General features: G+C 43.7%; 2 protein-coding genes across 3 annotated transcripts; one reads left to right on the top strand and one right to left on the bottom strand.

Annotated features, from left to right (window-relative positions):
• Nucleotides 1-7,535: 7,535 nt before the first annotated feature.
• LOC135908234 (uncharacterized) lies at nt 7,536-17,737 on the bottom strand. Of its 2 annotated transcripts, none has more exons than XR_011511752.1 (6): nt 17,608-17,737; nt 10,289-10,438; nt 9,602-9,645; nt 9,519-9,565; nt 9,276-9,344; nt 7,536-8,252 (listed from the first exon to the last, which is right to left on the bottom strand). XR_011511752.1 is itself a non-coding variant. In XM_070532903.1 (6 exons), exons 1-5 carry the CDS (start codon nt 17,713-17,715, stop codon nt 9,293-9,295), a joined length of 387 nt encoding a protein of 128 aa, XP_070389004.1. In that variant the 5' UTR covers nt 17,716-17,737; the 3' UTR covers nt 7,536-8,252; nt 9,276-9,292. The 2 variants fall into 2 exon arrangements, 1 of the variants encoding a protein (XP_070389004.1); XM_070532903.1 differs by having other exon boundaries at nt 9,533-9,565.
• A 1,380-nt stretch (nt 17,738-19,117) lies between these two features.
• Nucleotides 19,118-21,496, top strand: LOC135908233 (BEN domain-containing protein 5-like). Its single transcript, XM_065439987.2, has 6 exons — nt 19,118-19,429; nt 19,663-19,808; nt 19,918-20,056; nt 20,141-20,215; nt 20,305-20,425; nt 21,323-21,496. The coding sequence occupies exons 1-6, from the start codon at nt 19,387-19,389 to the stop codon at nt 21,360-21,362; spliced, it is 564 nt and encodes a 187-aa protein (XP_065296059.1). The 5' UTR covers nt 19,118-19,386; the 3' UTR covers nt 21,363-21,496.
• The last annotated feature ends 472 nt before the right edge of the window (nt 21,497-21,968 follow it).

Below are 21,968 nucleotides of genomic sequence, written 5' to 3'. Positions count from 1 at the left end.
TGCCCATTCAGGCATAGCAATCAAGGCGAGTAGCATATATTTTACAGCAGAATGCAAGTACGCTTACTGTAACAGCAGAAGAAGCCTTCGTGAAATTGCTTGCTAAATGTGCACAGCAAGACGGCCAACCTACGATCAGAAAGCGCTTTGCTCTAGCTATAGTTACACAACGCTCATTACGTAAATCATAAGTTCAAGAATGCGCGCAAGGGCCAAACTTGCTTACCTTTCAAAAAGACTTGGCCAACGCTCCTTCGTCTCAAAGGTACCGAGGCACCGACGTCTTTCTGGCGCAAGCACTGTAGAACTTCCGATGAACTCCAGCTCCACAAAAGCACAACCTTCAACAGCCTTCCATACACTACGATTCGAAGCTCCAGTACCAGACTTTTCACGGGAGCGCGAGCAGGTAGCTCGGCAGAACAAAGGCAGCTCGGACGGGCGCTGTAGTAAGACACTCACTGTCGACACTGGTAGATCGCACGAAACACACGGCGAACTAACGGCGTTACACGAGTCCGGAGGGTTTGCGATGGTTACTGCACATGACAAGGAGCACATTTTGTCTAGGCTCTTCTAAAATATAACTCAAATACCACACTTTACGACAACCAACGTGGTATGTTGACCAAACAAATACTGCAGTGGCGCCACTCTGCGGTTTTTAGAAAAATGTGTCGTAAATGAGAAAATTACGTGTTTTTTCCTAACAACAATCGGTAGGGACACTTTAACAAATTTCTTGAGTCCAAATGTGTTAACTTTGTATAAATATGCACTTTTTTATACGAAGTTTAAGAAAATGTACTATATATATATAAAAAAAAACGAAGCGGATGTCGCCTTCAAGATTCGCGACCGCTTCAGTCGCATGCAGTTTGCAAAAGCACGGCCTTCGAAATCAGACTTTGTCGCTCAAACGAAACTGTAGCTGGGAGGAGGGCAGGCATTTAGGCCCCAATTGTTGGGTTTACAGTGCCTAGGTAGGTTTCCTTATTTATAAAGAATATACAGGGACTAACGCCGAACCATGAGCGAGCTTTAAGCAGGGGACACACGGTACGATTCGGCGTCCGATCCAACGTGCGTGTATCCGAACGGTCGAGCGGCGCGTAAGCTCCGCCCAGATCCAGCCCCCCCAGCTTGAGTTCAGATTCGCGTCGAGAAACGCAATATAAAAACTCTGCACAACACTGCTTCGCTTTACGTGAACACTGTCAATAAAATTATGCCCCTGCAAGTGACAGAACACATCACGACGGCGCGTTGTCCACTGACGGCTCCGGTAGCAGTCAGCGATACGGCCGGCAGGCATAGCTAGGCGGACGCTGCGGCCGACGGCGCTTGATTCAGCCCGAGCTCGATGAAGAGGGCTTATTTTTGCCAAAACAGTTAACGCTGTGCACTTAGGTAGCCCGTAATCAAATACAATTGGTTTACTCGACGCAGTCGTTGCGAAGGGCAAACGTGCAAGCGAAGCGAGCAGCCTCGCTCGGACGGTCGGTGCATAGAGATCGGTGTGTGCTGTTTGTGCGCGGAAAGGCCCTCGCGTCGCGGCTCCCGATTTCGACGGTAGCTTAGTGCTAGTGTACTAGGCGCTGTTTTGCATAATAAACACATATTTGAGATAACTTTATTGAACTGGTAACTATTTCGTGTCGGCAACAAACTGCAGCAGGCAAGGGAAAAAAAAAAAGACGGCGAGAAACCGGCCTGCCAGCGCCGCCTCCGTGGAGGGAACGTCAGAGAACGTCACATTAGCTGCGGCCAAACGACGGTGCGGAGAGTGCGGTTGTCGGACACATCGGACGATGAAAATTTGCCCGGTTTGTCGCACGCCGGACGTCCGATCCGGCGCTTCGGCATGCGCACGGCAAAACACCTCGATTCCGGCTGCCGTTCAGGCGCGTCGGCCGCCGGATCGGACACCGAATCGGACCGTGTGTCTCCCGCTTTAGTTGGCGAACACGAGCCCATCAGCGCGCCGTCTGTGCAGCTCCGTGTGCTTGCAATGGTGGATGGCCTACGGGCTTCTTTGACGCCTACTGAGCACAAATTCATGATCACCGCTCGTATACACGCTTCTTACAGCGCTAGCTGTGGTGTTTACGAGATTATGTGCCCTCACCTTGAATTGGCGAGACCGCTCGACATGATCGCATCTATTTCTAGTGCGTGAGGCTTTCCATTGACTGTCACTACAACTAACCAACGTTTTGTTTATTTTGTGCTACAGTGGGTCGTGACGATTCCGTTCACAGCTTCAAAGTGGACAAGAGACAGTCGTTTTCTCGCTCGCCCAGTCAAAAAAAGTGAATTGGTCCAAGTGGTCACACCAGTTGATATCAATTGGACCGAAATGGAATCAATTGAAAACCAATTGGAGTGCTGCACTTGAACTGGAAAAACCAATTGGACTTCACAGTTCCAGTTGGTTATTCCAATTGGTTCACCATTTCCATTTGGTATCCCAATTGGAATGTTTGTTAGTCCAATTGGTTGTACACATTCCAATTGGAGACCCATTGGAACACTGATTTCCAATTGGTGCCCCAATTGGAATGCTTGTATGCATTCGGTCATGCAGTTGGTCGTACATCTCCAATTGGAGCAGACCCATTGGAACATCGCTCTTCCAATTAAAATTCTGGTTGTAATATTTCTTGTTAACATGACCGCCTGATTAAAAGTGTATCTAGCTCCGGTTAGAATTCTAGACCCATTAATCGTTTAATTAGCTCTCGCTTGACTTCACACGTTTCCAATTTAAACCCATATAAGGTGAAAGCATATTTAGCACCAGCAAACAAGGACGTAAGGAAGACGACAACACAATGCGCTAAATCGCTAAATATGCTTTCAATTTACCAACACGCCCAACAGATGGCAATGCTACCATATAAGGTATTTCAAGAGCTGCATGTCCTATGTTTGGATTCCTTAGGATTTTTGCTCGATCTTTAAATGTACTGTAGGGTCCATGCTATCTCAAATTTGGACAGTTGGGCATTGCCAGCTGACAATCAGTTTCTATATAGTACAGTGTAAAATGTAGCTAGCTCTAGAACTTTGTGTAATCTACAGTTGTGCTCCCAGAAGCTTTAACTTCTGTATCCTGCAAATGCCTAGATGAAAATAGGCCCAATGCTACAAGCAAACTTTGTAACTTGTGTAATTTTGTCATTTTTTCTTGGATATTTTGTGTATAGACATATCAGTGTTCACTCACAGAAACACGAACTTACCGATTTTAAGTAAAAAAACTGACTTGGCAATGTATAGAATAAATGTCATTTTTAGTGCAAAAATAAGTGAGTTTATTGGAAGAGGACTCATCTCCTGATGAATCTACAAGAAATGTATACCATTGATGACAGCCTTGCAAGCTAGTAGCAAGGGTGTGATAATTCTTATATTTAATTAAAGTACACCAGCACAGTCACAAATTTAAACGTTGTGCATAAAACAAGACCACCAAACATTTAAAACAAGTCAGCGGCATCCCAGCATGGTATATTTATTGACATGGGCACAATTACAGCAGAGTTCAGACATAAGGGCATAAAAACAAGGCATAAATTTATATCCACGGAATGTATATACATACTCATCTTAAAACTTTTTGTGCGCTAACAAACAGGGACGAAGAGTAGGGGCAACACAAGGATGAGCGCTTTCTAACAACTGGTATTTTTTAAGAACCACCTGCTTAAATGCCCACAGATCTGCGCGATCTAGTCAACAGAGCACGCCTATAGCGCATATGATACCCGCAGATCTGCGCGATCAAGTCAAGAGAGCACGTGAATAGTACATATAACACTTGTGATAAAAAGACGTGGACAAAAGCCACCCGTTCAACATAAAAACAGCAAGGTGCATAAAACCACCACTTACAAAAAACAAAAATGTGTTAAAGATGTGATGATAGAAGCGAATTTTCTCTATCCAACAATGAAACAGAAGGATGGCTGATACATTTTTCTTTTTGTTTTTCAATCCAGTGTGCTTCCACAATTTCCCTAGCGGTTTGATTCCTATGGCTATACAAAATGTCTGTGCTACTAAGACAAGGTGAGCAATCATGTTCTTGGCAATGCATTGCCAAATGCGCACTAGGGCGACCTTTCAGACTAGACAAGTGCTCCCTTAACCTCGTGTTAATGCATTTCGCAGTCTGCCCTACGTACACATGACCACACGTCACAGGAATCTGGTAAACAGCGTTCTTCGCGCAATCAACAAATTGGTTCTTGCGCGGATGTTTAACACTACATTCTTTCTTTACATCACCCTTACTTTCGAACTTCTTTTTAACCTTAGAACACACACTACCTATTTTGTTTTTTGCCGAAAATACCACTCTTACTGCATAACTACCAGCCACCTTTTTAAGTCTGTGTGAAAGGCCGTGCACATATGGAATCACTGAAACCTTGGAAGCTACATCCTTCTGCCTTTGATTCTTTGTGCATTGTCCTTTATCCTTTTTAAGTTCTTTCATTAGTCTAGCGCACGATGCCAGCATCACAGCGAGCGGGTACCCAGCCTTTCTCAACCTATCAACTTGCTCAACTTTCTCAACTTTCTCAACCTATCAACAGTGTGGTGACATGATTTTAACAACGCTGACCGGAAACACGAAATGACTAACCCATTCTTCACAAGCCTGGAATAGTTTGAGGCATAGTTCATTAGCGGTTTTCCAGCTCGGGGTGAGAATGACCAACACACATGTTCCGGTAGGAATTTCAAATTGACATCAAGAAACTGTAGCTTATTATCTACCGGTACTTGCGAAGTAAATGTTAAGCCCTTGTCCATGTTAAGTCCCCGTTTGTTTGCGCACAAAAATGTTTTAAGATGAATCTGTCCCAACTAGGCCAACTCGCAGTTATGCCTCAATATATACATACGTTGCTTGTACATACGTTGCTTGCTCCTTCTTCGTGTGTTGTTTTATTCGGCGCCGTTTTTGTAATCATGCTTAACCAACTAGCCCACCAACACATGCTCAGTTGCGAAGCAGCATGCACAAAATGCACAAAATTCATACACAGCAGCTTTTGAGATTAAAACAGTGAGCTACTTCATACTACAAATTAACAGTGCACAAAAGTTTTCACAAGGTAGAGCAACTAGAATTACAAAAACCTATTGGACACTATACACTGGCCACAAGAAACAATTTTCTGGCTAGAGGACTTACAAAAAAAAAACCATGGTACAAAAAGAAATAAGGATGAGACGAGAATACAGGTAAACAGGAGGGTCGCCACAAAAATTATTGCGATTGTATACAGCATACCATGCATGTGTAAATTTAGAATATGTGAAAGTTGTTTGTGGTCCTTTTAACTTTGGAATGATGCCTTCAAAGATAGGACACAAATACAATATACATGAGAATGCTTATGTAAATTCGCTACAGTGGCCCCGATAACCTCGACATAGATTCAAGGAGCACATTACAAACTACAAATCATAGAGCAGCATATGGAGACAAAACTTTAGTGTGTACATCAACACAAGCATGCAAATACTGCTGCTGAGCATATGGTCACAAGTTTAATTCCAGATTACATTTTACAAACATACCCAAAAAAGCCCGATTTCACACTGGATGCTCAAAAACATGAGAACAAGACGTAAATAGACATGAGCACAGATTTGAAAATTAAAAAAAAGAGAAAAACTCCGCAGACGAAAATTAAACTGGGAACCCTGCTAATGTGGTTCTCACAGCCTTGACATTGCAAATGGGAATGTTGAAAGCAAGCAACCACGTATTACGAAAGACTTTTTTTTATTTAACCATAAAACAAAATAGGTCGCGGGATCGAATCCTGGCCACGGCGGCCGCATTTCGATGGGGGCGAAATGCAAAAACACCCGTGTACTTAGATTTAGGTGCACGTTAAAGAACCCCAGGTGGTCAAAATTTCCGGAGTCCTCCACTACGGCGTGCCTCATAATCAGAAAGTGGTTTTGGCACGTAAAACCCCAAATATTATTATTATTATTATAGAACAAAACATATTATGGTTACTCCCATAGTGCTCGCCAAGCAAAACGACTAAAGGGAGGAGCACATATGTATGCAGCACTTTCCAAATTGATGAATACACAAACACTTCTTATATCTGCAGGCTGCAGAATTACTGTGGATGACTCCTTGTGAAGCACTTCTTGCACATGATTTAGTGTCACGAAGTGATACTTTAATGGTCTGCACCTAAGCTTTTTAACACTTATGAAAGTCTTATCACCACTGAAAATGATTTGTTCTATGATAGCAAATGAGTTGTCAGAGAGCTGCACGGCTGAGCTGTTTGTCTTCTTGCTTGATGCGTACAAGCTGTCAGTAAGAATTGACCCATTTAACATTATTCTTCTGTATTGGACAGAATGTGGTGGGATCTCTTGATCACAAGGCAATGGACAGGCTGGTGGAGTATACTGACAACTACTCCCAAAAAATCGGGTACCATCACTGCTGCATACACTTTTCTGCGTTACTTTAGTATCAAAAGAACTGCAGTACTGCACCACACTAGGGTTACTAGCCAGGTCCTGCAGTTCCATTACAGTATTTTCAATTTGCAAAACCCTGCACAGCTGATGGGGAATCCCATTTGCAGCTTTTACAGATTGCTTGAGGCCGCCGTTCCCAGATTCAAATGGGAATGCAGAGTGTGCCCAGAGCGGACCCCAGTAACGAATACTTTTAACAATATGTGTGAGCTGGTGCATGTTAAATGTCATAAATGCTTTGCCAAAAAGCATTTGGGAACGCACATGAAACTCCAGCAAGAGTTGCTCAGCTCGAATTAACTCGCAAGTTTCTATTTTGTACTGCAGCATAATATGCAAAGCTTCAACTAAGCATGCCCAGTGCTGAAGGTATTTCTTGTCAAGAATGCCATCAAGCACTGGAATGCTGTAATACAATATCCAATTTTCCAGCTCCTTAGCTTTCCACCACTTTCGCTCTTTCGTAGGTCTGGGCAATCTTTTGAGATCCCTCGGTGGCCTGATAGCCATAAGCCTCTCATCGATTTTGTGTTGCTCACGACTTAGCGAGTACGCACCACCAGAAGACTCGAACCATAAAGCTAAGAACTGTCGTCCAATCCCCAGCAAAATACAATGCATGTAGTCGGGAACAAAGCCCCATACTATGTTAAAATGTTGAAGACTTATCAACGGAGACACTGTTTTGACACCATGAATAGTCACCCCTTCCGTAACTGCTTCTTGCATATCTTCAAGCATCTGGCTTTCTGTGCTCTCAGAGGAATTAACTGACTCTACTGGGTATTTTGTCGATCCACCAGCTCGTTCACCTTTCTGTAGGCACCAATTACACCCAAAATACCCATTAAATTGAGTCACACCTTGCATAGGTGCCCTGGCAACAGAATCAACTGCACAGCAAATGCAATAAGCTTTAAATGTCTGAAGTTGCCCCTGTCGCTCCAAGACAAAGCCATTTTCACTTAGCTGGTTCATTTGCTCGACAAATGTGCTTGAAAAAGCTCCATGTTTGGCTTCTCCTTCCAGAACCACAAGGCTGCAAGAACTCGTTTGTACATCCTCTGCTTAGCAGGAACCTCATTTACTATCAACTGAATGGGCCAAATGGCCGTCCCACTTGACTTGAAAATTGGTGTTCCATCAGCATTTAACGTGAAGCTGATTCTAGGCCCACAGTGTTGTGTTGCAGCGGCAAATCTTCGGTACATTTCACCATCCCATATATCAGCAACTGAACTATCATGGTGAAGTGGCTTTGTCAGGTCAAGAAGTGTACAGTCCTTTAACAATCTTTGCAACTGTGACTCCACATCGAGAGTTACAAAAAATGGCAAATCTGATAGACTGGAAACACTGGTTTTGTGTCTGCACTGTGTGCACTGAAAAGAGGAATTTGCTTCAGCATTTTCTATATGTGTGTAGCATTTAGGGCAAAAACAAAAATACGACATTGTTGTGCCCGTTTTGCTCAACAGTTTGGAAAGCTGGTATCGGGAATGTGGCAATATTGGACATTCAAAAATTCTGTTTATAAGGTCTAAGATGCTGGTCAGCCCTGTAGATGATAAATTATTTTTTACAGCATGCTTCAGCACCATGAGGAGAATATCCCCTTTAGACACAACCACTCTTTCAGTGATAACATCATTAAATAAATCCCCGAAATACGGTTTGCCACCATGACCGGGCCCCATGGAGCTGTCAGGAGTTTGCTGCTGAAAGTAGAAAAGAAATAACCACCCAAAATGGAGCAAATGCACAGCTGTCAACATGTACTGTTGGCTCTATAGAGCTTGACAGTCAAGCACTGGACCCGAAAAGGAGCTAGAAGCTGCTGTATTAGATGCCTTCACTGAACAATGAGCAGGTAATTTAAAGCAAAACATTTTATAACCTAATGTGTGGACAACATGATTGCAATTGTTACTAAATATTTCACATGCATGTAGCAATAAACTCAGCACCACAACCTTCATTCTAAATGACACCAGTTTTCATGTTTAGTTTCCAGCTTTACAATATGGCTCACCAAGTCCCCATCATATGTATTATCCATAGACAATTGTAATACATTGTTGGGAAAGCGAACTCCTTTAAAATTATCGAGCGGCCTACCAATGCAACTATAAGTAAATGAAATTCTGATGTTTCAAGCAATGTTCCCCCTTGCAAGAATTATCCCCCCCCTCCCAACTTTATCAGCGTATATAGACATCCCCCTCAATGAAAGCACACCAGAATGTTTTCGCAAAGAACCTATGCAAAAAAAAAGAATTAAAGATCGGTTAAGAGGTGATCAAATGTGCACAAGCTTATGGAAAATTTTTGCGAACTAATATGAACCAAGCTGCCCAATAAATTACATTACTAAACTTGAAAACTAAATATAGCCTGAAATTGAAGTCTATAAGCTGCAACTCGAGACTATACTCCTGTGTTTAAGCAGTCCCTTCATCATAAAGCAAATGATGAGATGCAGTACATCTCGGGAAAATTCTTGTGCCTTTTGTATAATTTCGATTGCACTGCTTAGTGCTTCTTCCAAAAGACATTAATTGGATTTCAATTCAAGTGATACTTCAAGATCTTTTTATGGCAAACATTGCTGTAATATCAGAAGTGATCGTTATGTTAGCTACACTGAACTATTTCCAATGCCCTAGCCTGGTGAGTGGCCTACCAACAGTTATTGGCCTCAAACATGTTTGGATAGTTTTTGTAAGCTCTGATGGACCTACCATGTCCTCTTCTGAAGTCAGCTCTCCAGGAACTTGTTGCTGTGAAGCGTCATCGTCAGACATGAACAGCTGCAAGAGAAAAAAAGGACATCACTTAGTGTTTCTTCGATAAAAAAAAAGGATTACAACTGGAGTGATACTTCAACGTCCTTTTATTGCAAGCATTGGTGTAATACCTAGCAGAGATCGTTATGTTATCTACACTGAACTATTTGCGATGCCGAAACGTGGCGAGTGGCCTACCAACAGTTATTGACCTCAAACATGTTGGTGAAGTTCTAGTAAGCTCTGATGGACCTACCATGTCCTCTTCTGAAGTAAGCTCTCCAGGAACACATTCCTGTGAAGCATCGTCATCAGGCATGAACAGCTGCAAAAAAAAAGGAAGGCAGAAAATAATGAAAGAGAAAAGGGGAACTAAACAGAGGTCGGACCCAGCTGTTATAGATGCACTCAGTGACATGCAAGATCAAAATCTTGCTTTATTTTAGTGCAGAATCTACAATGCCAGCACACACAGTTAAAAGAAATGGTCAAGTGCTTTCATGTCTTGTCATTTTAAATTCTGCACCAAAAAACCAAGCATAGGGATTACGAAATAGCCTGCACTAACACATTCGCAGAGAGTTTGGTCAAGATAACATGCATGGGATATACTATATAAGGCAGCAGAGCATATTTACATACACACACACACACACAACCACACAACTGCGAGACTTTTCTTTTGAGGAACCCGTATGGGTTTCCTTTGTAGCAATTGCTACGAACAGGTGGATGTCTGATTTTCCCTTTATTATATGCCCCTATTCATCATTCAGCGATTTGTCATGGGAAGTTATTGGGCTGGCATGCTGCAACCTATCGCCAATTGCTTGCAGTTCTGAAGCAGCGTTATGAACCACGGCAGCTGTCGTGCTGCTGGCCGTTGCACTACAAATGTTGTTAATAGCCTCCTGCGATGAAATAGCTGATTATACCATACACTTAAGATCTCAAACATACTACCTCACCTGTTCATCACCACTACCCGATGCATCAGCTCCAAACTCGCAGTTTCTTTCTGTCGAGAATCGGGTTCTATCTGCTGCTTGGCTTGGTCCGGCTGCTGTGTCGTTAACAGGTGGATCGTCATCAGCTAAGGATGCATCTGTTGACAGATCCTGAACATAGAAACACATTTTAGGAACATGAGTGTGCATTAAGAGGAAGCTTCGCCTCGGTAGCTGTCATCTAAACAATTAGGAATGCGAAATATTTTTCTTTGAGAACCATAGCACGGGTTTATAATAGAAAAGGTCTGTTGCATTTAAATGAGAAAATAAAAATCAAGCAACTTTAGCAGAATATTTTGAATTCTGAGGTAACATTATTTTTTATTTCATGAAAACAGAAAAATTTCAACACGCCAACTCTGACTCAGCCATGAAAATCAATACCATAATTCAGTAAACTGCACCTACTGATGCATCTAAAGCAGGCAAAATTGATGTATTCATTATGTACAGCTATAAAATAAGACACTCGTCTGTAGGTAGGATTTTTGCAAGGTTCTTGCAAATGTTGTAGCAACTTCACATAACCTCTGAAATCATACTGCTCGCTTTAGACGTTCTAATAGATGCAATTTACTAAACTACGACAGCTGCTTTCGGTATACAGAATGATGGGCTTGTGAACTTCGTACTTAATTTTTTTTCCTGAAACATATCGAGGCCCTAAATCAAAATTCTGCTTGTTCCTGTTGCTCGAACTTAGCTTTCTAAAGTGCAACAAAGTTCGCTTAAATCGGCACAGTGGTTCTATAAAACCAGTTCCGAGTTTCATACGGAAATCCGAATTGGGCCTTGAGATAAAGCTTCTTCATCGAAGAAAATGCAGTACACGGTGTCTAACTAACGGTTGCGCCGTTTACCACCGCTTTATTTGTACTCAAATGAAAAACTCCCGTGTGCTTAGATTTAGGTGCACGTTAAAGAACCCCAGGTGGTCAAAATTTCCGGAGTCCTCCACTACGGCGTGCCTCATAATCAGAAAGTGGTTTTGGCACGTAAAACCCCAAATATTATTATTGTACTCAAATGTAACAGCAGTGGCACTCTTTTGATGATGATATGTGGTGTTTAATGGCGCAAGGGCCAGGTTTGGCCAAAGAGCGCCATGACAAGTGGTGATGTTGACGATGTATTATGGAGATGTGACTTGGCTGTAAAGTGGCCTAAAAATTGTCGCTGTAAAGTGCGTAAAATCTACGTGCTATAAAATTATGGCGATGACAGATGACGAATACTATGAACACTAAAATCCATCGTGAAAGAATGATGCAGAATAGAAAATATATGAGATGGTAAAAATGCCTGGAGCACTGTTGCCTCGCCAGAGCCCTTCAAACACAAGGGCCTAGAGGCACGTGCTACACGAAAGAACTATCGCAGCGCCATCCTCTGAAGAGAGGAGACGCTACGAACATGTTGGGCTAACAACATGCAACACAACATCTTTCAGATAACTTAGGACTGCGTTAGTGTCGAAGAGCGGTTCTGGGCCGAGTAACATTACAGGATGAAGGGGAATATGCTGTCGGTATGCTAAGGGAAAATGTTTCTTTCTTTCATATTCGGCTTCCCGACACTCCAGTAGGACGTGGAGGACGGTCAGCCTCTCCCCGCATCTACCACAGGTTGGAGGCTCGTTTCCTGTGAGTAAAAAGTTATGTGTTCCAAAAGTGTGTCCTATTCTAAGACGGCAGAATAGGACATCTGTCCTGCGGGATTTTGTTACAGGAGGCCAGAAACCTAATTGTGGCTTTATTACATGCAGTTTATTATTCATTTCTTCGTCCCACATGCGTTGCCAGTGGCTTCGTAGTTTCCTTCTTAAAAAAGGCTTCAGGTCTGTGACAGGGACCGAAGCAGTAGGATTAATTGCATGCAATGAGATTGATGTGGCCATCTGGTCGGCTAAAACGTTTCCCTCGATGCCCCTATGTCCAGGTACCCAGCATATGATCACATGTTGGTTAGATACATATGCTTTGCACAGTGCGGAGTAGAGATCATTAAATACTGGATTTCTGTGATTACAGAAAGACATCAAGGCCTTCACAACACTGAGGGAGTCCGTATATATAATTGATTTCTGGAGCTGTGATTTATTTATATGCTTTACGGCCGACAGCAGTCCGTAGGCCTCAGCCGTAAAGATACTAGTTTCCGGGTGCAGTACGTCGGATTCCGAGAAGGATGGACCGACGGCTGCATAAGACACCCCATCGTGTGACTTCGATGCGTCTGTGTAGAACTCCGTGCAGGAGTATTTGTACTGGAGTTCCCGGAAATGCATCTGGATTTCAATCTCTGGAGCGTTTTTTGTAACTTCAATGAAAGATGTATCGCATTGTATCGACTGCCACTCCCAAGGAGGTAGCAGCTTGGCTGGATGCATTAGGCGAAGTTCGAGGATTGGAACATGCATTTCATGACTAAGCTCCCTCACACGCAGCGAGAAAGGCTGTCTTACGGAAGGACGATTACGAAATAGTGTAGCATATGTCATATCATTAATGGTGTTAAAACAGAGATGTTCGGGATTAGAGTGGACTTTCAAAAAATATGTTTGGCTGATGTATGTTCTCTGGATATGTAGTGACCACTCATTCGATTCTGCATATAAACTTTGTACGGGACTCGTTCTGAAAGCTCCTGTGGCTAAACGGATACCCAGATGGTGAACAGGGTCTAGCATCTTTAGTGCGCTCGGGGTGGCAGAGTGATAAATGACGGCACCGTAGTCTAGTCGTGATCGAATGAGGCTTTTATATAGATTCATTAAACACTTCCTGTCACTACCCCACGTAGTCTGGGAAAGAAGTTTCATTATGTTCATTGTTTTCAGACATTTTTCTTTAAGATATTTAATGTGGGGGACGAAAGTGAGTCTGTAGTCAAGTATGACACCTAGAAATTTATGTTCTTTGTTTACAGGTATCTGTTGTCCACACACTTCCAAGCAGGGATCCGGAACTAGGCCTCTCTTCCTTGTGAACAAAACACAAGAACTCTTATGAGGATTGATTTTGAATCCATTTTTCTCTGCCCACCCTGACACCTTGTTCAAACCATGCTGTACCTGTCTTTCGCACACTGCGAGGTTACAGGATTTGAAACCTATTTGAATGTCGTCCACGTAGACAGAGTAAAAGATGGCGGGTGGTACGGAAGCACGAAGTGTTGTCATCTTAACAATAAAGAGTGTGCAACTGAGCACGCCACCCTGGGGTACACCGGTTTCTTGTGCAAAAGGACGTGACAGCACATTGCCTACTTTCACCCGGAAGGTACGATTGGACAGGTAGCTTTTTATTACGTTTAGCATATTACCATGAATGCCCATTTCTGACAAATCTCTCAAGATTCCATACCGCCAGGTCGTATCGTACGCCTTCTCCATATCGAGGAATATCGATAAGAAGAACTGTTTGTGTACAAACGCGTCACGAATATGTCCTTCAATACGTACAAGATGGTCGGTTGTGCAGCGCCCTTCTCGGAAGCCACACTGAAAGGGATCAAGCATTTTGTTTTGTTCAAGGAAGTGGATGAGTCGCCGATTTATCATTTTTTCAAATACCTTACACATGCAGCTTGTGAGGGCTATCGGGCGGTAACTTGCCACTGAAGAAGGGTCTTTCCCTTGTTTCAAAACAGGGACCACAATGGCTTCTTTCCATGCCGTTGGAAGGTACCCTGCGTCCCAGATAGTGTTGAAGAGTGTAAGTAGTGTTACTTGTGTGTCATTGTGTAAATTTTTGAGCATGGCATACATGATTCTATCGGATCCCGGTGCAGAGGTCTTGCATGCGCTCAAGGCAGCTTTCAACTCGGCAGCACTAAAAGGGCAATTGTACGGTTCATTCTGTCGGCATTTATTGGTGAGTGGCTTGCATTCTTCGATTTGTTTATATTTTAGGAAGGATTGTGAATAATGATTTGAGCTTGATACACCCTCAAAGTGTTCCCCCAGTGAGTCGGCTTGATCTTTCAGTGTATCGCCCTGTGTATTTACTAGTGGGAGTGAATATGTTTGCCGCCCTCTAATTCTATTTACGCGGTTCCAGACTTTCGCCTCATCTGTAAACGAGTTTATACTTGATAAAAAGTTCTGCCAACTTTCTCTTCTGGCCTGCCTGCGGGTTCTCCTGCCTTGAGATTTTACTTTCTTAAAGTTGATAAGATTCTCTGCAGTGGGGGAAGCGCGTAGCAACCCCCACGCTTTGTTCTGTTTCTTACGAGCAATCCTACATTCCTCGTTCCACCACGGGACACGCCGTCTGCATCCCAAACCGCTTCCTTCAGATATGCATTTAGATGCGGCATCTATTATGAACGCTGTAAAATACTCCACAGCGGCATCGATTTCTAGAGAAGACATATCAGCCCATGAGAGTCTAGATAGATTTCGAAATTTCTCCCAGTCGGCTGTATCTATCTTCCACCTAGGAACTTGTGGGGGAAATTCATTTTCTTTAGATGTTTTTAGCAGTACGGGGAAGTGATCGCTCCCGTAAGGATTGCTCGTAACTTCCCAGTTGAGTTCGGGTAGTATAGACGCGGAGACTATACTAAGATCTATTGACGAAAAGGATCTGTTTGCAAGAGAGTAATATGTGGGTTCTTTCCTATTTAGAATGCACGCTCCAGAAGAAAAAAGGAACTGTTCAACGAGACGACCTCGCGCATCGATGCGAGAGTCTCCCCACAAGGTGCTATGCGCATTGAAATCGCCAAGAACAACATAAGGTTCTGGCAATTGATCTACATAAGATTGAAATTCGTGTTTCGTTAATTGGTAATGTGGGGGTATGTAAAGAGAGCTAATGGTGATGAGTTTGTTTAGAAGAACAGCTCGGACCGCCACTGCTTCGAGAGGCGTTTTTAGCTGTAAAAGTTGACACGCAATGTTCTTATGGATAACAATGGCGACACCACCCGATGATGCGACAGCATCATCGCGATCTTTGCGATAAGTTATGTACTGTCGGAGAAAATTTGTGTGTTTGGATTTTAGGTGTGTTTCCTGTAAACACAGCACTTTTGGATTGTGTTTTTGGATGAGTTCCTGCACATCATCTAGGTTTCTAAGAAGACCTCGGACATTCCACTGAATTATTTGTGTATCCATTTTTAAAGTAAGTTGGTACTGTGTGTACGGAAACTGAAAGATGTCTTAGATTACAGAGCCCTTTCGAGGCCCTGTAATCGGGGTTTTGCCCTTTCTGGAGCGTTCGAGTGAGCCTCGCCGCTCCTTAGGCGCTTGGCGCGCCGTGAGGACATGTGTAGTGTCCATTGCCTCTTGGGAGGCGCTGGACACATGCTCTTGCGAGCGAGTTTTCTGTGAGGGTCCTGCCTCGGAAGGCAAGATCCCTGCGCCCACCAGCCCGGAGGTCGGTGGGGCTCCCTGAGGGATCTGGCTGCGCCGGTTGTTGCCAGCGCTGGACGGGGCCGGGGAGGTTGGGGTAGCCTCGGCTGCGCCCACCTTCGTGGTCGTTGGCCCCGCCTGCTGTGGTGGCGTAGCAGCGTTAGCTGCAGTCGCCGAGGGGGCGGATGGCGTCACTGCCGCCTCACTGGGTGTGGGACGGACAGCCGCCGGAGGCCGTTGTGGCGCTGCCCCCTGACGCGCCACTTCGGCAAAGGTGTGCTTTGGCAGGAAAGATACCCGCCTGCGTGCTTCTTTGAAACTTATGTTTTCTTTAACTTTAATCGTAACTATTTCCTTTTCTTTCTTCCAAGACGGGCACGACCGCGAGTATGCAGCGTGCTCGCCTTCACAGTTTACGCAGTGGAGAGAGTTTTCACACGATTCAGAAGTGTGCTCATTAGCACTGCATTTAGCGCAGGTTTGGCGGCCTCGGCAGCTCTGCGAGCTGTGACCGAAACGCTGGCATTTGAAGCAACGCAGGGGATTAGGGATGTATGGACGAACACGGAGCTTGATATACCCGGCCTCGATGGACTCGGGCAGGACACTTGAGTTAAAGGTGAGTATTAGGTGTTTGGTCGCAAGTTCCTTACCATCTCGCCTCATCTTGATTCTTTTGACATTTATAACATTTTGTTCACTGAAGCCCTCCAAGAGTTCAGCCTCAGAGAGCTGCAGCAAATCATCGTCTGAGACAACGCCGCGGGAGGTATTCATCGTGCGGTGCGGGGTTACTACTATTTGGGTCTCCCCAAATGATACAAGTTTAGGCAGTTTCTCAAATTGTTTGTGATCGCGGAGCTCCAGGAGGAGGTCACCGCTAGCCATCCTCGACGCCTTATATCCTGGACCAAAAACTTCGGTAAGGGACTTCGATACAAGAAATGGAGAAATTGTTCGCACTGGTTTAGCTGGTGTTTCAGAATGGATAACGTGGAAACGAGGGAAAGATTCTTTTTGCCGACCAAAAAATTTGAATACTTCATCGGTGCGCCCTCTTTTCTGAGGGCGATCAGGGAGTGTAGGGAAGGAGGTAGCCATAAACATATGTGAGATTTCGGCAGTAACGCCAGCCACCCACCGTGGAGTCCTACAAGGGGACGCTGCAGGACCTGTGAAACACGGCCTGCAAACGCCAGCTGTACATTACTACTATAACCAAATATGAAATAACCAAGGTTGGCTATCCACACAGGGTTAACCCTTGCCGCCAGGAAAAAAAGAAGTAAAAAGAAGAGAGCAGGAGACAGGAAAGGTGGAAAGTAAGAGAAAGACGAAGGTAATAGGGAGAGAGAGACAGGAAAAGGCAACTACCGATTTCCCCCGGGTGGGTCAGTCCGGGGGTGCCGTCTATGTGAAGCAGAGGCCAAAGAGGTGTGTTGCCTCCGCCGGGGGGCCTTAAAGGTCCAAGCACCCAGCATCGGCTCAACCCCCAGGATCCCCCTTTCCCCAGACACGGCTAAGCCGCGCACGGCTACACGCGGGAGGGTCCAACCCTCGTGTGCTCGGGTACGTGGTGGCGCAACACACCAAACGCCTGCTTACGCAGACGCCCCTGCGGGGGGCACTCTTTTCGGTACGCACTTTTTAATAAGGAATCTTTTAAGGCGTAGCTCGGCATGACTTCGCGTTGTAGGAGCGAGTTCTGCTGCAATTATTATTTCTTTATTATTCTTTTTTTTTTGCTGCCCCTCGCGCGTTCGGACAAACAGAGGAAGTAACGATGCTGGGTGCTTTACTGAACTACCCAAACCAAAAAAATGCAGTCCCGTATAAATTTTGAACCCAAAAATAAAACAGCGCGATAAGCGCACATCGAAGGAATCATGCAGAATAACAACAAAGAGAAACTTACACTGCGTTGGTGAGCCCTCGAAGTACTTCTCGGTAGCATGAAGTCTGATTCATGGTTAATGTACTCTTTATATGGGCCTCTCTTCTTTCTTTTTGGAGCATTATACATTATTTACGAAGTTTTAGGCTCCCCAACGACTAAGCTACACACTCCACGTGGGAATCGCTCGGTGGAAACGGCGATCGAAACATGTTCGTTGTTTCGTATTTTAATATTTTATTTAACAGTAATTTACTTCCCGCTTTTTATTATATATATTTAAGAAAAATGAAGTCAATAAATTAAATTTGGTAAAGTAGAAGTCACGTACGTCTACGCAGCGCGACGTTTTTAGGTGTCGGCATGCGGCCGGAAGTATGAGCACGCGGCTAGTATGGCTCTTCACATCACGTGTGCTACAGTCCAGTGCCTTCTAGACGTGCGATCCGCTGTACCTACACGTGCGATCGTGTTCCGCTAGTTTTCGGTGCACGTGTCTTTCAGTTCGGAAAAGTTAACACAGATTTTCAGATGATAACCCACGCGAAAGTGCGTTATGAGGATGACCGGAAGCTGGCTGTTGTTAGCATTGATGCCATTGAAAACTTCAGTCCTCAGCATACAAAGGATTTCAAGTCCAAATTCTTCTATTCTGTGAAGTGGACGGATCCTGATGGGACGTCGGATTATTACCGGGCTCGAATTCTCGCCTTGGGAGGTGAGCTCATTATTTTAAAGCCTAGTGTACATTTCGTTTGTTTTCTCAAGTTAAATATTCAGTGTATCTTGTGTTCCGCGATGCGCATATGCCGATTGCTGCTGCTTCCCTGTGCGTGCGCTCGATCGCCCGGTATTGTACCATCACAAGTACTTTTGTCCTGAAATTAGGGTAATAGATGTATTGCAACTTCTGTAACATTCAAGTACGCTTAAGAAAAGTAATTATGCAGAAATCTTTTATAACATACGTGCAATTACGGTTGGTATCGGCTGCAAAAATAACTATGAAAATGTTTCTTGCTTTCTCTGAAACTACGCACAGTTGTATTTTCCCCCTGCTGTTTTCGCGCAGGTTTGCGTGCAGATTGAGCATGGCGGCTTTAGCACTGATGCAGCTAGACTACTGAAAGTTTTGATTTGCCTCTTATACGACTAGAAAGCGTATTATTTAAGCATGCACAATATAAGCATCAGTGTGTCAACTACTAAATGTGTTGCAACGTTTTATTTTTCCTATGCACTAGTGGCATATAGCCCCGTCGGACATGCGTAGCTCATAATGAAGTTATTTCCTCTCGATATATTCCAGAATCTGAGGGAGACTTTGAAACTGACAACGAGAACAGACCGAGGCTTCGCTTTGAGCGAATAGCATATTCGCCTAACGACGAGTCGGAAGATGATGATGTTCCGACAGAGGTATCTGTTTACTCAGTGCTGTGTCCACGACCGGCTTGGCTGTGTCAATGCTTATGGATTGTATCTCTTAAAGTAGACTTGTAAGACATTTTCTGGTTTTATGTGCAGCGCCCTGCAAGAAAGCAACATCGGGGGCCGCAGCATGAACTACTTCAAATTCTGAAAAAGAAAACGAGTGACCTGAGGCAACGAGAGGTGGAGGCCTCTTCGCAAAAACTAAAAAGGAAGAAAGAAGATTTTGGTGACCCCCGTGTTCTTCATCTCCGTGAGAAGGTGCAGCGACTTGAAGACGTAATAGAAAAACAAGAGCGAAAGATAGAAGTAGTTCTAGCCAAGAACAAAACCCTCGAGCAGGAGGCAAAGGACCTCAGGCAGCTAAATATGAGGCTGCAAGAGAAAATGCTGATGATGCTCGACAACAAAGGTATGCAATTCAGCTTTCCATACTTTTGGGGCTGCGACATAGTGCTATTTAATATGTATGCACTATGTTTAGCTAGATTGTTTAAAATATGGTTTTATTAAAATTTATATATATTAACATTTTCCTAATGCTATTTAACATATAAAATTTTGAACAATGGGTGATGCCATGCTGTCTTGAAGTAACTGCATTCTGCTGTTTGTAATGAGCCATATCTCATGTTGATAATGCAGGCTACTGTGGAGCTCCACGCCATAAGAATTCATTTGATGATTCTGTCGTTGAGGAAACGCAAGCTAATGAAAGCTTAGAGAGAACTGAACAGTCCACGCCTCCACTGCCACCACCAGCCAGTTGTGCCAGGAAGGAAAACAACATGGTAAGATACCAATCTAAAGGGCAACCTCTGCAGTTTTTTTTTTATTATTAATATTGCTATGTGCTTGTCATCGGTTAAATTTTTTTTGCAACACATTCCTCTCGTGCAGGTGGACATTGGCCGTGGTTTGGCAATTAATGCGCAAGCGTGCAGCCACATCCAAGGCCACCAGAAGGATTCACTCTTTGTGAAAGATCTCCTGCTGGGCATTTGGCCAAAGGACCAATTAAAAAACCGCTCTTTACAAGGTGCATAACTGCACATTAAAGCTTATAGCATTTTTTAAATAGAAGTTGCAACATTATGGTGAATAGTCCATTTCTGTCTTGCAGGTAAGCGGTGTCCTCGATACCCAGATCGGCCTGCAAAGGCGCCGCTGACACCTTCGAAGGTGGAAGTGATGCGTGGTAAGTGGATAGTGTTACAGTCTTTATACTCATTAAAAAAAATTTTGTTGCTGCCAGCTAGTGAGACCTTGTGAATTTTTCTGTTTCAGACTGTTACAGACAAAGACTACGGCGCCAGGGTGTCCCAGAACATCTTTTGCCTGCTGCACTGAAGCAGCTGAACCATTTTGTGGTGGAGAAGCTGGCAGACCTCGAGAGGCTGGCAAAACGGTAAAGTGCTGTTGGGCATGTTTGGCGACTAATTTCGAAAAGCTTCTAAATTTGTCTAGTTTGGGAACAACATGCGGCCCTAACCTTCAGATAGATCCATCTTTTAAGTGAATATAGTTTAGCAGCACGCAATTGCTAAAGAATGCGCAGCATCAGCTCCCTTACTTTCATTTCTTTATAATTAGTTATCATTAATGGAAGTGCTGCAGCAAGAAAAAGACAAATACATAAAATGTGAAATGACTGCTTATTGCACCACATCTCCACCTAGGCTTATAAGATTTGTTACCTCCATGTCGACTGTAGACTGAATTAACTGTAATGGTTCGAAACACTGTACGTCACCCAAGTGAGCAAGCCAAGCTAATTTTCATTCTAAACCATTAATAGCAGCGCATGAACGTGAGTGTGCAGTGTGGTTGCTAGTGCCGGCTTTTCTTGTTCCAAAAGCTGTTCCAAAACACCAAAAGTCACTTCCAGCACTGCATTACAGCAACAGGAAACTTCTTTGAGTACTTTTTGTGGCGCAGTTATGAGAATAGTTTGCATAGTTTGTGTGAAAGTCTATGAGAATAGCATTTTTGCAACAAGCGCGCAGCCCTCTTGCTATAATTGGAATGCGCTTCTCGGCATAGTAAGACGAGTGAGCATCACGCATTCCACACAACTAAACTTTTATTAGGTGCAATCCTCTCGAAGATAACCCACATTGTTCTGCATGCATGTGCTATTGACACTACCCCCAAAGTGCCGTTTTCCATTGCCACGCTATCATCTGTTACAGCTACAACACATATATATTCATAATGTACTGCGCGGGCAGCACCATCATTTTGCTGCAGGATGTGCACAAACTTGAAGCTTTCCTGCCCTTATGCATATTTCGACATTTTTCAGGGGAAAGGACAACCATGACCCTCAAGCAAGCCATGAGTGAATGCAGTGCTTCTGTAGTGGAAATTTATTTTAAAATATTTTCAATATTTTCACAATAGTCATTGTAATAGTGATCCATGTTCTGTTTTAGCAGTAATTTTTTATTTAACACATATCTCATTAAGCATATCATAAGAAGCCAACAAACACTGACACCAAGGACAACATAGGGGAAATTAGATGTGCTTAATAAGTGAAATGAAGAAATGATAAATTAATGGAAATCAAAGTGGATGAAAGAACAACTTGCCGCAGATGGGAACCGAACCCACAACCTTCGCATGTTGTGGGTTCGGTTCCCACCTGCGGCAAGTTGTTCTTTCATCTACTTTGATTTCCATTAATTTATCGTTTCTTCATTTCACTTATTAAGCACATCTAATTTCCCCTATGTTGTCCTTGGTGTCAGTGTTTGTTGGCTTTTTATGATATGACTAACAAAAATCGGGCCCTTCGGTCAACTCCCTCTCTTCTCGTTCTGTCATTAAGCAGGCATATCAGTTTTACCTAGTCATACTGATTCATAATCTCTTGTTTCAGTGCTAATTTATTTATTTACTACTAAATACTTCTGACTTTAATGTTGAGCTTTAGGTCGGAGCAGCTG

Source organism: Dermacentor albipictus, chromosome 2, assembly GCF_038994185.2.
Source record: "Dermacentor albipictus isolate Rhodes 1998 colony chromosome 2, USDA_Dalb.pri_finalv2, whole genome shotgun sequence".
Classification (NCBI taxonomy): Eukaryota; Metazoa; Arthropoda; class Arachnida; order Ixodida; family Ixodidae; genus Dermacentor; species Dermacentor albipictus.
The sequence above is the reverse complement of the archived record's forward strand: the minus strand, read 5'-3'. Positions and strand labels throughout refer to the sequence as shown.

Bases quoted from the DNA above. Each gene is read 5' to 3' on its own strand.
- LOC135908233 (XM_065439987.2), top strand. From the start codon at position 19,387: ATGAGGCTGCAAGAGAAAATGCTGATGATGCTCGACAACAAAG. The intron at 19,430-19,662 runs GTATGCAATTCA...TTGATAATGCAG, and splicing joins GATGATGCTCGACAACAAAG to GCTACTGTGGAGCTCCACGC. The intron at 20,216-20,304 runs GTAAGTGGATAG...TTTCTGTTTCAG, and splicing joins GAAGGTGGAAGTGATGCGTG to ACTGTTACAGACAAAGACTA.
- LOC135908234 (XM_070532903.1), bottom strand. From the start codon at position 17,715: ATGTATAATGCTCCAAAAAGAAAGAAGAGAGGCCCATATAAAGAGTAC. The intron at 9,566-9,601 runs AGAGCTTACTTC...GGTAGGTCCATC, and splicing joins TCACAGGAATGTGTTCCTGG to AGAGCTTACTAGAACTTCAC. The intron at 9,345-9,532 runs GTCAATAACTGT...TTTCTCTTGCAG, and splicing joins ACTTCACCAACATGTTTGAG to CTGTTCATGTCTGACGATGA.